Below are 17,260 nucleotides of genomic sequence, written 5' to 3'. Positions count from 1 at the left end.
TAAATATGAACAACGAATTCCTAGGGTGGCATGGAGACAGTGCTGCTGCCTCACTGAAAGGTGACCAGAGTCCACATCTCAGGTTTGCATGTTCTCCCTGTGTCTGTGCGGGTTTCCTCCAAGTGCTCCGCTTTTCTCCAAAAGACATGCAGGTTAGGTGGATGGTGATGCTAAATTGGCCATGGTGTGTAGTTGGGGTGCGTGTGCGTGAGCGTGCGTGTGTATGTTCTCCTTGCGATGGACTGGTACCATGTCCAGGTTTTGCTCCTGCCTTTCATCCTATGCTAGATGGGACAGGCTCTAGGACCCTCTGCGACGCTGTTCAGGACTAAGCAGGTTAGAAAATGACTGACTGCACAATGAATAATTTAACTTCTATAAACCCCAAAATGCAATCTGAATTATTTTTCAATGATCCAGGAACATTGTGAAAAGTTAAAAACAACATTCAGATCATGACACTCTACAAGACGTACTGCTGCAATACGATGCAGTCAATGTTAGATAACATGGCCGGGTACAATACCCAGCAGTGATGAACACAATGTCTTGGAGAAGAGCATTCTCACGGTTTGCTTAGAAAAAGATTTGAATCGTCCTACGTTTCCTTATTTTTGTTTTGTTAAGGCTTCTTTATTTTTGTTTTACAAACATTCAGTTTTGTTTTGTTTCAAAAAAGAACTTTATTTTGCTAAGTTTTAAATCTTTTTTTCAAAGAAAAGCTTTTAAGCACATTTCAATACCCTGTGACTGCTGCTTCTTTGCAGTGGCATTAGTTTCTCTTATGGTGCTCTCTGCTCCCCTTTATGTTCCTGTCTCTTCAAATTTCCATTTTGGCTTTTTCACGTTTTTTTTAATTGGCGGTGTGGTGGCTCTGAGGCTAGGAAGGTTGCCAGTTCAAATCCCATAAACACCAGAAGTGACTCTACAGTAATCCCTCGCTACTTCGCGGTTCACTTTTCGCGGATTCACGACTTCGCGGATTTTATATGTAAGCATATCTAAATATATAACGCGGATTTTTCGCTGCTTCCCGGGTTTCTGCAAACAATGCGTCTTTTTACTTCTGGTATTTGCTTCCTCAGTTGGTTTGCCCAGTTGATTTCATACAAGAGATGCTATTGGCGGATGGCTGAGAAGCTACCCAATCAGAGCACGCAGTTAAGTTCCTGTGTGCTGCTGATTGGCTCAGCGACGGAGTGCTGCATTAACCAGGAAGTCTCATCTCACTCATTCAACATTAACGTGCTCTTGCTACTGCATTCAGGGGATTATCACCTTCAATTGTCATCATTTTTACTGCGCAGCATATTCATCACCATCATCACGTCATATACTGTTACGTGTACTTCGCTATACAGTAAGTGTAAACTTATCTACCGATTTTATATTGCTTAGCAGTTGTCCCTGTTATTAATAGAGTAAAGGGTGGGTTGTAAACAATACAGGGAGGGTTTAAAAACGTCCAAATACACGTTAAATAATTAAATAAATATGGTGTCCCTACTTCGCAGAAATTCAGTTATCGCGGTCGGCCTTGGAACCTACCTCCCGCGATAAGTGAGGGATTACTGTACTTCGTTGGGCCCTTGAGCAAGGCCCCTTAACCTGCAATTGTTGTCCTGGGTATGACATTAATCTGCAATCAGCCTTGCATGTAGGCCCTCCAACCTGCAGAGAAAACCTCCAGCCACCATTTAAAACCTCACACTGGTTCCATTCCATCTGAGATGGTGTGGTGCTGAGGTGTCACCAGTCACATGGCTGCACTCGGGTCCAAATCTGGGATCCTGAGTTGGTTTGTCATGTGGTGGGTGTGGGAAAGTGCTGTATCAACGCCTGCTCCTAACCTGAAAAAAAAGGTTTTTGAACTTTGTCTTGCTCTTCTGGATTTTAAAAACTTTGTACCAATTAGTTTATTGTTTCTGCTTTTCATTTTGATTCTTAATTTTGAATTTTTGCAATTTTTTTTATTTAGGATTTTGCATGTAATATCTTGGATAGTATTTTGGATTTTTGTTTTTCAGAATAACTTTTAGTTTTCCTATTCTGTCCTTAGTTTTGTTTTTGTATTTTGAAATGAACAATTTTTCCAGATTTAAACAATGAGCCGCAATATTATTATTAAATTGATTAAATTTAGTAGGGCCAAAGACTCTTACCTCCCTATTCTGGGTTAAGATTAAAACAAGTACAGCCAATCACTCGATAAAGTATAAATGATGCTTCTCCCTACCAGATGGTCATGTCTGGCTTTGTCCATTCATATGAGACACACTCCAGAATTAACAAAATGGCAAACCCACTTACATTACCACATAATAAAATAACACACAACTTAAATTCAAACTTTGTGCATTAGCAAATCTTTACCATATGGAAAAATATGTTAATCAACATTCCACTTGTCGTTTCTGTGTGCCGCATATCAAAGAGATGATCAGACTCAGCCCGGGACTGCCATTCTACAGCTTGAATAATTCACACCTCTGTCTTCAGCAGGGATGGCGTCAGCACCACACAGTTAGCAGCCGTGCCACCACTGCCACGGTAAACTGTAAGAATGCTGACTGGTGAATGGCAAGCTGGTGTCATGACTCTGCGTTATGACCAGTCCAGTCCATGCTTTCATGAATTTGTTTGGCTGCATTTTAAAGTTATAATTCATTACATATATATATATTTTTTTTACTGTGTTCTTAAGAATTACTTACAAACACTTTACAACCACTTCAGTTTCATCTGTCCAGCACATCACTGGTATGAGAAGACCCCCCAAATATTTTTATACTGTTTGATTCATCTTGATGTCTGTTTATACAAGGTGGCAAAGGTTTTGGGTTCCCCCTATTTTTGGCTCTCTAGACCCCAAAACACCAATTTTTGGTCCATTTTTAGAATATATCTTGTGCAGAAAATGACACCCTGAATGATAAAGAGTAAATCAATAGGTGTCTTCAGCAAAAATGATCAGATGGACTTGAAGCTCTGCATGCCACATTAACCCACACCAGGGGTTCCCACCATAATGGCAATGTTACTCCTTTTCAAGGGGATCAGTAATATGGTGTGTCATTTTAGGAATCGAGTCCTCTATGGACCAGAGGGTGAAAAATGGCAAATTTCTATTACATCCATCCATCCATCCATTATCCAACCTGCTATATCCTAACTACAGGGTCACGGGGGTCTGCTGGAGACAATTCTAGCCAACACAGGGCGCAAGGCAGGAAACAAACCCTGGGCAGGGCGCCAGCCCACCGCAGAATTTCTATTACAGTTGAGAATATTTAAATTTTAAACATTAAAGCTGAAGAACACATTTTAATATTTCAAATATCTGATGCAACTACTCTTGATTATTCTGTCCTTCTACCTCTTAAAGTACGTTCTCATTAACACCCTGAATTAGGGCACCTTATGCCAATTCAGAGCTTTAGTTTATTGTATCATTATGGTGGTGACAGCATTAAAGTGCCATTCTGAAACAGGTTTTACCAGATTTTATATGATGGCAGTCATGTTGTTGATGATGACACCCATTGTCAAGCACGAGGATGTGACATGTGGCATCATCAGCTCACAAATATTTAGAAAGCAATGTTGGGACTTTTCTGGCTTGAACCTTTTTTCATGTTGACCACATTTCTCCCTCAAATTTGTGTTTTGTTTTTTTTTTGGGTTCCTTTGCTCATACTGGTAAAAAAGACTTCTCCTGTCCCCTGAGTATGCTCTTGCCTACTCCATTTACAAACTTGACGTTAAATTTGATTTGCATCTTGTGCATTCATAAAAGGCGTGAATAAGATGACAAAAAGCAGTTGATAGCAGACCTCAGCCCAAAAATGGGTTAACACGCCAGCCTGTGCTCCAAATGCAGACCTTTGGAAGTAAGAGCACCATTCAGATTCAACAGTGGTCCTGCTAAAGTAACACATTTAAATGTAATGGCTGGAACTATCCTGCTAGTGAATAATGTGTTAGAATATTAACATAGTATAACCTTCTCAAAACCAGTTATCCAATTTAAGGGGACAGGGGGCTGGAAGCCATCTCAATAACACCAGGTGCAAGGCAAGAATCCATCCATCCATTTTCCAACCCGCTGAATCCAAACACAGGGTCACGGCGGTCTGCTGGAGCCAATCCCAGCCAACACAGGGCACAAGGCAGGAACCAATCCCGGGCAGGGTGCCAACCCACCACAGGACACACACAAACACACCCACACACCAAGCACACACTAGGGCCAATTTAGAATTACAAATCCACCTAACCTGCATGTCTTTGGACTGTGGGAGGAAACCGGAGCGCCCGGAGGAAACCCACGCAGACACAGGGAGAACATGCAAACTCCACGCAGGGAGGACCCAGGAAGCGGACCCAGGTCCCCAGGTCTCCCAACTGCGAGGCAGCAGTGCTACCCACTGCGCCAACGTGCCGCCCAAGGCAAGAATCAAGCATCCAAAATGTGCCAATTGATCTCAGGGCTTCTCACACCAGGCAAATAAATGGACAGAACCGATTAATCAAACTTTAGATAGTTTTAGCGTGGTTGGAATAAAAACCTCACAGACATACAAACTCCAACCAAACAACAACTGGGTGTGGGATTTTATTGTGAAATGGTGACACCTTCATAGTATAAAGGGTGACTGGCACTCATACCAGTATAGAGACAGGCCTCCCCCCACCCTAACTCCAGGCAGCCTGACCCCAAACTCCACAGACAGGCTTCAGCATAATCAAGTTCAAAATATGCTGTAAATGTTCAAAAACACCAGACAAAAAAAGTCAAACCTCAGGCGCTAGAGCCAAGGCCAAGGAAGAATCTTTATAAATAAAGGAATTTAGTGATAAAAATAGAAAGATGCACAAAAAAAGGTCAAGTAGAGAAAAAAAAACAATAATCCCCAAAAAAGGATCAATGCAAACTTGTATTAAAACAGATAAACGTAATCCAAAAATCCAAGCAAAAATCCAATAAACAATAAGAAGCCAAACAATAATTACACTCGACGGCACTTAAGGACACACTGAGGGAATCCCTCGCCGCCACCAGAGTGTAAACATGGAGGGCTGTCCCTCAGAAGTGACGTCTATGTGGCCCAACCTCTAGGGGGGTTCCACTCACAGGATTCAAGAAACAAGGCCAGGAGACAAATATACAATTACCACATAATATATGACATGAAACAATACTAGTAAAAATGACATAAACACAGGAAAAAAAAATCAAAATCAATAAAAAGGAAAACCGTAATAAGCTAGGGAACAAGCCCTGGCTGTTACATAACAGGTTTGAACCCAGAACTCAGATCTGTGAGGATGCAGCTTGTGGAAGACAATCAGGGAGACAAAAACCCAGGCAGGAGGAAGCTTGTCAGCCCGCATTGATTTTATTTTCATGAGAAAGGAGCACCCCTGTAGCCAGCTGTGTGTCGGGCGGGATGGTCCTTGAACTGAGACACAAAATCTTATTCATAACCACTTTGTTATCAGAACAGGCTCACACAACACATGATATAAAGCTAACATTTTACGGATTGCTACTTTCTAAAGCAGGATTTATTCATGCTGCACAGTACTTCATTGATTTGCTTATTTGCCGAGTCCGTTCTGTGTATGTGCAGTTTAACAATGTTTAGCATTCCACTCTTTCTTATCTGGCACAATACGATTCACAAAAATGTTACATTTTAACTTTATAATTTACAGAAACATGACATTCTAACCTTACAGTTTCTTAGTAGGCTATTCCCCTGCACTAAAACATGCTATCACTCTCATTAAGGCACAAAAATACTAAACTTTTCTTTCACACTCTCTGACCACCTCACTGCTGTGCCACCCTCTGCTTCAAAAATGGCAAATAAGCCTCTGCCATGCACCTCTGACCCCAGGATCCTACAACAGTATGTACAGTAAGTGGAGCGAAGTACGGTGGTGACATGCAAGTCTCTTTGGCTGTATAAACACGTATTGACGCACGGGTTCAATCAAAGGCAGAAGTCCTGAATGAGGATCTGCTGGCAATGAAGAAAAGCAGCGTCATAAAGCAAGTTCAGGAATGCCCACACCAACACCTACGGGCTGTCAGGGCGCCACCGGCCTTCCCCTTCTCCTCCCAACAGTTGGGCGCAAATTGGGCACACTCCTCAGCGATCCCACAATCCCATCCAAGCAAGTGCTAAGATATCAAATCAACGCTTGGAGGCAAGAAGCACCAGGGGACTAAACTGGTTGCAAAAACACAAACTGTTCAGCAAGAAAAAGGCAGCAACTGTTTCTAATTATAGGCAATTTACGAAGCAGCCAGTTCTATCCAACAGAAGCCAACTGAGTGCAGCAGGAAAGCACAACCAGATGCTCTTTGGCCACCGCAGTCTTATCCGGCTGTTTCCTTGTGCGCAGACAACATGTTCACAAATGGCAGCTTTGGCGTTGCCAGCTACAAATAACAGTTTGGATTGCCCCGACATGGCTAGCGTATAATGTGCCCATGGCATCTCTTTTCCGTGAGGCTCCACAGTAGAGGAATTCTGTTCAAAGGGGCGTACAGCTTTGCAGTCCTGGGGCTTCTGGCACCACTTGGGCTGGCCTTTCAGACTTAAAAACACAGGAGCTGGCGAAGCTTTTGGGTGCACGCGGTACACCACAGGCCAATGAACAGCTCACAACAGGAATGGCATTACTGGGCCTTCACTACAAGGCTGAGCCTGCGGCAAAGGAATGCCTTCTCAGGTCAGCTCATGGCCCAGCCTCAGCTTTCAGTTGTGTTGAAGATTCAAGAATAAAAACTTCAGTAAAAATCCACTTGAATACCAGCTGTTTTTTGGCTATCCCATAAGGCTCCCTTCAAGACGGACTGGTTTTTTTTACTGCTTTGCTCAGCAATGAGATGTATCTGTTTGTTAAGACTGACGTGTATAATTATGTAGCGCATATTGGCTATCCATATATATAACACCTTTAAAGATGACCCTCAAGGCCGGCCGCTTCATCAAAGACTTGGGGGCTACAGCACTGGACTGTAAAGCCTAAGACTGCTGCTGCTTATTTCGGTTATAAAATGACCAGCTGGACAAGAGTGCTGCTCTGACACGGCATCTGGAGATGGGCTCACTGTGGAAAAGTGCTATACAGCATTTATCAACATTTTATTTTATCTTTCATGGGACAGAAAGCTTTCAAAACGCTTAATAGCATTAACATCACCATCGGAGCAGTGACTTTAATACATTTAAAAACAGTCCATGATGATGCGTCCAACTTAAAAAATAAATACAAATCTCAAAAGTGGAAGAAATCTCCCCTGGCCTAGTGGTCCATACGCTGTGCGACGTTCAGTCATGTGAGAAAGGACATACACCCCATGAAATGTTTCTCTTTTGTTTTTGTTTTTTTTACATATGTGGTAATATCAGGATTTGATCTTCATTTGAACAGTATCTTTACATAAACGTAACATAACTGACAAAAGACATTGAAAATTTGACCTTACAATAATTTATTCAGTTAAGAAATGAACAGATATGCCATTTCCATCCATGGAAAAAGCAAGCCCCACCCCACCCCCCCGTGTCTCCCCCCTCAAGTGAGTGTTCCCTGTTACTGTCCAGCCATCTCTGACATAGATGTGGAGAAAACTTCTCCTGTTCCTCCATGCAGAATTCTTTCAGCGGTGTGATGTGTGAGGGGTCTCTTGTGTGAACAATCCCCCGTCCCCAAAACCCCCGCAGCATCTCGATGGCATTCAGAACCGGACTTGGACTTTGATTCTTTCTTTTCAGCCATTCCTTGGTGGATTTACTGGTAGGTTTAGCGTCATTGTCATGTTTCAAGGTCCATTTTCATTTGAGCTTTAATCTTGCAACAGCTGCCCACACCTTATCATCAAACACCCTCTGGTACAACGAAGACCTCTTAGTGGATTCTACGATGGTGAACTGCTCAGGGCCTGATGGTTGGCGACCAGCACTGGACAGTAGCAAATGTTGTATAAAATGTCCATGAAAAAAAAAAAGAAAACCTCTCACGTTAGTCATGATGCATCCCATGTTTTTTTATATAGACGCTAGCGCAAAATGTGCAACATGAATGCATTTTTGCTAAAATCCTGCAAAATAGGGACTTCCTGGATTATCAGCCTGGATTTCAACAGGAAACTGAAAGACTCATAGGGAGGAATTGGAAACAAGTCTCTTGACCAACGACTTACGGCTCTTCAAGGTAAAATGTCCTTCCAATGAGTCGTCAAGTTTACTGTTCACATAGGCCCTGATAATTCAGAAAGTAACTGCTTAACAACAATTTAGCAAATGTACGGTTTGAGCCATCAACTGTATAAAAGGCATATGGGTTATGCACACAAGTGGGATTTTTTTTCGTTTTTTTTCCATGGACGTTTTTCACAATATTTGGTCACCTATCGATGCCGTTTATGAGAATTTCTCTTATGTAAAAAAATTAACAATTTTTCTCGGCCAGGCCTTTAATTACAAAGTACATGGGATAAGTAGCATAAATAAAACATTATTGGGTGGAGTATTGCCTTAAGACCACGATCAAGGTTCTAGCCCCAGTGGTGCATGGGAAATCGCACGAAAGAAGGACACAGCCCTTAGCATTCTCTCTCTCTCTCTCTCTCTATATATATATATATATATATACATACTAGGGGGGCTCTGTCCCCTTCTCGCTTTACTCGCCAACCCCCAGGCGGTCGCTACTCGCTAGCCACTTTGCAGCTCTGCCGCTCGCATATGGGGATGTGGATGTACAATTTAAACAAATTGTTATTTTCATGGGAATTGTTACCTATGCATAACAGAACTAACTATTGTACATTGCAGCAAGTAATTAACCAGAATAAAAAATAGTACAACGTAATAATTTGAAAGTAAATTATGTTTCATGTTGCGTTAAAGATATTCGTTGCGTTATATGTTTTCGTTCTGTTTGGCTTTGAAATTAACACACAAATACTTTTTAAACTTACACTTTTACTGTAAAACTTCAGTAGAAACATTTTTTTTAATGAACTTTTCGTCAATATCACATTGAATTTTGATTCCGTGTTTGGAGTTACATCATGACAATGCAATGTATAAATGCCTGTGAGTGAATATCGTTTCTTTCTTTCTAATAAATAAACCGACTTTTTCGAATGTTTGTCCCTGTGATTTGTTAATTGTCATAGCAAAAGCTACTCTAATGGGAAACTGTAAACGTTTAAATACAAATGGCATATCAAGATCTCCTTGGGTGTCTAATGTTATCCCCTGAAGATGTACTACATTACCTTTCTTGTCGCCTGTTAAACTTTTACATTTCAGAATTGTTTGACCGACTTTGAATACAGCTAATCTTGTTCCATTGCATAGCCCATCATTCATACATAAATTACGCAATAACATTACGATACATCCTTCTTTCTACAGTAATTTTTGCGGTGGAAGACCGGACGGTGTTAACGGTTGTAGATATTCTTTGTGATATTGTAAGTTGATGTTTTCATCTTCCACACCATCACCACCAACTTTTTCAGCATAGTCTATTGATACGCATTCAACCAATTTGCCGTGTATGGACAATTTTTGCATTAATTCGTTTGACTAGGATTGCCAGTGTACTCATTTCTTCTGTTGATAACCCTTTGGGATGAAATTCTTCAATAAGATTTGTACATAATACATCTTCTTTTATTGGGAACTTAAAGTGAGGAAAACATAAAAATTTATAAGAGCTGAGAGCACAGTCACTGTGTCTGACAAAAGCATTCACACGAATGAGAGGTGAGAGGACCACGGGAGTGTCTGAAAATGGTTCAGAGGAGGGCGGGACTTGAAAAAATCTCACGGAAATAGTCTTTTCTCGTCTCAAGATTTTCTTTTATAATAGAGAGATATACATATAAACTTCTTCATCTTTTCTCACTTCTAAGTGGGGTTGATGTGCTTGATCAACTCTCTCCAAACCGTGTGGTCCTCCACCTCCTCACCAGTCCAGCCCTTTTCCTTCAGATCTTCTTTCACTTTATCCATCCACCCCCTCTTTGGCCCTCCTCACTTTCTTTCTCCCTGCACTTCCATTCCCATCACTCCTTTGCCCACATATTCATTGTGTCTCCTCACCACATGTCCACACCACTTCAGCTCACTTTTCTGTAATTTCTTAGATTTCTCTTCCACTTTCGCTGTACCTCTGATTGTCTCATTTCTTATTCCGTCCTTTTCTGTAACTCCACACATCCATCTCCACATTCTCATTTCTGCCTCATCCAGCTTCTTCTCCTACACTCCCTTCACTGCCCATGTCTCAGCTCCATACATCATTGCTAGTCTTACTACTGTCTTAAAAACTTTACCATTAACCTTCACCGTAATTGTTCGATCACACAATCCTCCTGATACCTTCTTCCAATTGTTCCATCCACACTGCACTCTGTGGGTTATCTCTGCATCTAGTTGTCCATCTTGGGCTACCGCTGATCCTAGATATTTAAAACGATCTGCACTTTTCAATAGCTCTCCCTTCAGGCCAACTTCTGAATCCTGATCATCATGAAGCCTTACATATTCTGTCTTCTTCCTGTTTATCTTCAATCCTCTAACAACTTTCTCCTCTTTCTGGTGTTACACAACACAATGTTATCAGCAAAAAGCATGGTCCTTAGAGAGGTTTGGGGGATTGGCCTTTTATCCCATGAGTCAACACACCCATAAACCAGATCAAAGAGGTAAGGAGATCTCTGGTGCAGACCTACTCGAACTGGGATCTTGTCTGCAATACCAACACTTCTTTAACCCGAATCCCTGCTCTGTCATTCGTGTCTTGGACAATCCTCATATACTTTTCTGGTACTCCTTTCTCTCTCATGCACTTCCAGATAATATTATTATTATTATTAATAATAATAATAATAACAATAAATGCTAGCAGGTTATCAGGCCGGGTCTCCGTAAACAACTCCTGGACAGTGCCCATGCCGGCATCTGTGACATCTCCAAATGCCGTGTGTGTCTGCAGAGCCCGTCCTTTGTTAATCCCACAGTGCACCAGCCCAGGCGCTCTTTTCCATTTTTGGTCGCTTCAGAAATTGTTTGGTCAAACTTGGCTGTAATACGCAGGAACAGCCTGTAAGGTCGACGTGCCAAGAAAGCTCTGTGTTTACATCAAACTTTTTTTTTCTTGCTCCGTTTATTCTGGGCCTCCAAGGCCAAGTTCAGAATACATCGAACCCTGCCCAAGTGTGAAGATGCCATTTTTCCAAATCCCACCAACTCCGCTGCTGCCGCCCCCTCGGCTCCAGCACCAGTGCCAGCACCGCCAACCTACCAACAGCAGCAGTGCCCAGGGCTCGGAAGGAGAAACGAGCGCCGTGCACCTTGCACAGCGCACAAAGGGAGGGCACGTGTGACGAAAGTCGCCGCCGAGAACAAAGGCGCGCATTGTGCGGTGTGGTGCGGTGCTCTCCGGCCCTGAAGCTGCGTGATGTCAAAGCCGACCTGACCGCCAATGACATCACAGCACGACACATTCGGGGACTCGCAAAGGCTTTGAGGTGGCGGGTTCGGTGACGTCACATACAGCGCACCTTACAGGCACTTGCTGCATGGACCTTGGCGGAATTGTGGCTTACGAAGCAGACGCCGGTTGGAGATGCCAACTGTTTTAACTAAGCATTGCCCGCTGCTATATCTGGATAACCCGCCCTGGCCGGGATGCCAGCCCTTCTGGCTGGTGCCCTTCACATCCTCACCTGCTCCAAACGCACTGTACAAACCGGAGACCTCCCGACTTTTCTTTAAATGAAGCTGACAGACCGCGCCGACAACAGTCATGCGGCACGCCATCCTACACGCACCGGCTGACGCGAGTCCCACACAAAGGGACGCGTTGCTCACCTCATGTTTCTTTGGACGTTCCGGCGCTTTTTCTGTTATACCCGCTCCGCGTAAAGGACAGAGAGAGACTGACGCACGTGTCCACAGAAACGGTGTCTCAAAGCGGCCTCCTTTGCCTCTCTGCCGAGGGCTCGCTGGGCAGCCGCTCATCCAGTGTTGCCATCTTTTCACTCCTTTTTTTCCCCCTGCGCCGGCGTGCTGGGCAAATTGGAAACAGCGCGGGCTCAGCGCCAAGGCTCTGGTGCCACCTAGCGGCGAATACCCGCAAACTTCTCAGAGAAAGACCATCTACCCGCATGTCGCTGTCGCAGCGAAATCGTTTGTTCTAGTTACGCCTGACCTCATGAAATAAATCTCAAGAAAACAGTCACCTCCCCCATTTGATTACCCAATTGTAATTAAAGATACCCTAGCGCAGCGGCGACCGTGACCCAGTGACACATGGAGAGGGCGACACGAAGTCACAGGGACAGTGGCGGACGATCATCAAGACTGAGAGTTTCCAGAAAGCGTGTGGAGAGGTGACAGACTTGAGAGAAGCTCGATATTTATCCTCACCCCAGACATCTTACAGGGGTTGGACTGGGGGGATCAGGGGGTTGGCAGTTTAGCAGGCGAGACACTCGTGGCACTCTTGAAAGAACCTTTCAGGTTGAGGGGCGTTTAAGGGGGGGCTCCCAGTAGGGTTAGGGTTAGGATCTGCGAGTATTAAAATATGAAAGCTACACTGATACAAAAATAACGGACATCTGTTTTTGGAAATCATAAACGCTTTTTCCAATTTAAAGTGGCAAACTTAAGTGTATCTGCGGTGGGCTGGCACCCTGCCCGGGGTTTGTTTCCTGCCTTACGCCATGTGTTGACTGGGATTGGCTCCAGCAGACCCCCGTGACCCTGTAGTTAGGATATAGCGGGTGAGATAATGGATGGATGGAAATGAAGTGTATTAATATATCACATAATATCACATATTAACAGCAACATTTTAATACATTATAAAGAACAACATGCAAAAAAAAAATCCATCCATTTTCCAACCCGCTGAATCCGAAAACCGGGTCACGGGGGTCTGCTGGAGCCAATCCCTGCCAACACAGGGCACAAGGCAGGAACCAATCTCGGGCAGGGTGCCAACCCACCGCAGGCAAAAAAAAATAAAAAATGTCCCAAATAAAACATTGACATGCGAACAAACACGCGGTTCACGAAAGGCTAAAACACGGTGCGATTAGCAGGCAATAGTTCCATTCCACCATGTTGGAATTCATATTTTAATTTCCTATTAATTCATTTTCTGACACGGCTCTTTAAGTCAATGAATCCGAGCCTGGGTGGAGGCTGGGTCCCCTTATGAGGTATGTGACATGAATCTGGGCAGGACGGGATGCCACTCTCGGCCAGGGCACACTCATGTATTCTGTAGAGGAGGTCCGTTTGCTTTTGGTTTTCACATTTCAGATGAATTTAGCTTGACACATTCATCTCCCTCATTTTCCAAAGCCGCTAAATCCCGAGCAGGGCTGTGGAGAAGCTGGAGCTAATCTCGGCAAGCGTCGGGTGTAAGGCAGGAGCAGTTTGTAGCAAGGTGAACACACACACACACACACTCCCAAATCAGAGGCCAAGTTGTCAACACCAATCCAGCTAACCTGCATGTCTTTGGACTGTGGGAGGAAACCCATGGGGGTACAGGGAGAACATGCAAACTCCACAGCAGGGGGTCGACACGTTCATTTTATATTGAATTATTATTTGGGCTCATTTGCTCTGAATTGGAATGAGTGGGCTCCGTTAATATAGGAACAAATATTTAGGAGCTATAAGAATGTACAGTAACACAGGTTAGGGTTAGTGTGGAAGATACTGCACTTTATACAATATAGAAGAATATTAAAAGCTTTTAGGGTGTGGGCTGTCAAGAAACAATTTTTTGTGGGTTGAAATAGCGCTTCCTTATTATGGGTCAGAAATGACGCTATGTAATGGATTGAGCAAGTATTCATACCCCTTCACTTTTTACACCCTTTACTGTGTTGTACATTTAATTTTAAGTGGGTACATTTGCCTTTTTGCCCATCAATGTACTCTAAATAACCCACAAATACAATGTGAAAGCATTTTTTCAGAAAGGTCTTCAAATTTAATAAAAATCAAAAACTGAAATCTCTCATTCATAGAAGAATTCAGACCCTTATTTTAGTATTTGTAGAAGCCCCTTTGGCAGTAATTCCAGCTTGGAGTTGGCGTGGGTAAGTCTCTACAAGCTTTGCACACCTGGATTTGGGCAGTTTGTGCCATTCTCCTTGGCAGATCCTCTCAAGCTCTGTTAGACTGGATGCAAAGTGACTGTAAACGGCCATCTTTAGGTGTCTCCACAGATGTTCTATGGGCTTTAAGGCTGAGTCCATCAAGGACAGTCAGAGACTTGTCCCAAAGCCACTCCAGTGTTATCCTGACTGTATGGTTCATGTCATTGTTGTTCTGAAAGGTGAACCGTCATCCCAGTCTGAGGTGGTGTGCACTTAAGGACCTCTCTGTGTTTGGTTGCAGTTATCCTTTCCTTAATTCTGACCCGTCTCCCTGTCCCTGTCGCTTAGAAGCACCCTCATAGAATGTTGCTGCCACCACCATACTTCACCGCAGGGATGGAGTTAGGCAGGTGATGAGCAGTGCCTCATCTTTGTCAGACACAGTGCTTTTGGAGTTCAGCTTATTAAACAGTTAATGTTTTTGTCTCATCAGACCAGACAATCTTTTTTCCTGATGCTCTCAGATTCCTTTAAACTCTCATATATATGCCTTCTACTCGAGAGTGGATTCCATATAGCCACTCTACCATAAACACCTGGTTGATGGAGTGCTGCTAAGGTGGTCATCCTTCCAAAAGCTTCTGCTATCTCCATCGAGTGACTATTGGGCTCTTTGTTACCTCCCTTATGAAGTTTGGTTGGAGAGCCAACTCAAGACAGAATCCTGGTTGTCCCAAACTTCTTCCATTTCACAATTATTGGGGCCAGTGTGAACATGAGAACAGTCAGAGCTTTAGAAATGGCCTTATCTCCTTGTCCTGATCTGTGTCTCACCACGATTTGGTTGTGGAGGTCTACAGAGAGTTCCTTGGACTTCATGGCTTGGTTTTTGACGTGTCATGCAGAGTGAACTATGGGCCTTCTAAACACAGGTGCACATGGGGCGTTCTAAATGATGTCCAATCAATTCGGTTTGCCACAGGTGGGCTCCAATCAAGTTCTAGAAACATCTCAAGGAGGATTAGAGGAAGCAGGATGCACCTGACCACAACTTGGAGTGCATCAGCAGAGAGTCTGAATACTTCTATAATGGAGAGAGTTCACTTTTTGTTTTTTAATAAACTTTGCAAACCCTTCTTAAAACATGTTTTCACTTTTGTCTTTATGGGTTATTGCGTGTAGGTTAATCTGCAAAAATGGCAAATGCATCCATCTGCAGTACAGTAAAGGGTGCGGGAAGTGAAGGGGTCTAAGTACTTTCTCACTCCGCTGTATGCAAAAGTTTTATTAAATTCTTGCATCCCTCATTGAACTTTCTTAACTTGTTGTATTCAGCACTGCACAAAAGTTAGACAGGACCGGACTCTGGCCGGAGCACACTCAAACACAAGTCTTCAAAGATTCTTTTCTTTTTTGTTCTTTAAACTTTCCCAGTGCACAATGCTGCCATTTCTTCATAATGTTGTCTCTTAAACATATTGCACCAGCCGCTGGCCGCCCCCCACAGAATAGCAACGTTGCTTCTAAGTGTTGGAAGTTCCTTGACAGCTTCCTACTATAACAGTGGACAGCGTTGATCGAGTGACCGACGTCTTGGCCCCCTCTTCTGAACCAGAGAATTTGAGGCCAACCACCCATAATTATTGTTGCACACAATCTGAAGCCCAGTGGACATTTAATAAGAAGACAGAGCACAATGTCGTGAAGTGAACCGGCAACAGAAAGCAAATTCAGCCACAATCCAGGCGTATGGCTTTCTTATCTTCTAATACCACAAAACTGAGTTTTATAAAGTTACAAAGATATTTTTGCAACAGTCATATCTAGCTGCAGATGACAATGCACTTGTAAAGGTGGGCCCCATCTTCTCTGCAGCTTATGGAGGGTTCTTTTAAGGGTGGTCTGGCTACACCTCATCCTTCCGAGTGAGGCAGAATGTGAAGGAGGACATGAGAGATCGGAAGGAGCCAAAGGATCTGCCATAGGGAGCGGAGCTGAAGGGAGACAGGAGAGCCTGCAGAAGTCGGTCACGCATCTGCGAGTACCCCTCAGTGCGAGATGCAGGGTGGGATGAGACCTGATGTCCAACTCATGCAGTAGGAGGAAGGCATGCAGGCAGGAGGCTGTAGCCTCGGTCTTTTTAACTTATTTGTCAATAATAATATTGCTTATTCGTCACTACGCAGGGGGAGGTCTCGTTAGGAGTCTGACCACGAGTGTCTTCTTCTTCTTGTCCAAAATCGTGGCAGGCTGATGTTTCATCCCAAGAGATATTCCTGGCACCTGCTAAACAAAATATCTTATTCCTTCCCATAGTTAGTTTTTAAAACCTTTCGTCTTCTCAAAACTGTTTTCCCCTGTATTGTGTGAATATGTCATATATTATCTTGATAAAAATGTTTTTTTCTGCAATCACCTTGATAATGTCACTAAAATGAATCAACTACTTTTAAGTTGTGACTGAATTCTCATGTCTGTCAGGAAGCACCTTATCGTATATACCAGGGGTAGGCAACGTCGGTCCTGGTGAGCCACAGTGGCTACAGGTTTTCATTCCAACCCAATTGCTTAATTAGAAACCAATCATTGCCAATCTCAGACCTTATTTAATTTTATGGCTTGTTAGTCTGTGCAATGTAAGGCTCTTATATCGTAGATTTTTTTCCTTTCCAAGGATATCATCCAAATGATTTGAAGCCTAAAACAGATCATTTTCAGTCTGTCACATTTTTCTATGAAGTGTTTTATTAAACCAAACAGTACATGATGAACACACACAGATGTAATTGGAAAAAAGCTAGCTGGAGAACTGCTGGCTGCTTTGTCTTTTACATCTTATTGCTAATAAGGAGCAATTAAAACACTGAATGCAGCAGTTTAAGATTGAAATAAGCAATTAAGGTTGGAGAACCTTAACAAGCGAGACCACTAAAATGAAGCATCAAAATGTCACTTAAGCAATATGTGCTTCATCAGCAATAATTGAGTTCTCGTCAAGGAACTGGGTTGGAATAAAAACCTGCACATACTGCGGCTCACCAGGACCGACGTTGCCTACACTAGTTGCCAGTATTTACACTAGTATAACTCTGACATCAAGCC

At 43.2% G+C, this 17,260-nt stretch overlaps 1 protein-coding gene across 1 annotated transcript in view; it reads right to left on the bottom strand.

The window, feature by feature from the left end:
- LOC114667188 (ena/VASP-like protein) overlaps window positions 1-12,090 on the bottom strand; it is a 144,518-nt gene extending 132,428 nt beyond the window's left edge. Inside the window, exon 1 of the mRNA XM_028822394.2 lies at window positions 11,910-12,090. Within this exon, the coding sequence (XP_028678227.1) occupies window positions 11,910-11,914 (5 nt within the window). The 5' untranslated portion in view covers window positions 11,915-12,090. The remainder of the gene's footprint in view (window positions 1-11,909) is intronic.
- Between the last annotated feature and the right edge of the window lie 5,170 nt (window positions 12,091-17,260).

Source organism: Erpetoichthys calabaricus, chromosome 16 (genome assembly GCF_900747795.2).
Source record: "Erpetoichthys calabaricus chromosome 16, fErpCal1.3, whole genome shotgun sequence".
In the NCBI taxonomy this organism is placed as follows: domain Eukaryota; kingdom Metazoa; phylum Chordata; class Cladistia; order Polypteriformes; family Polypteridae; genus Erpetoichthys; species Erpetoichthys calabaricus.
The sequence above is the reverse complement of the archived record's forward strand: the minus strand, read 5'-3'. Positions and strand labels throughout refer to the sequence as shown.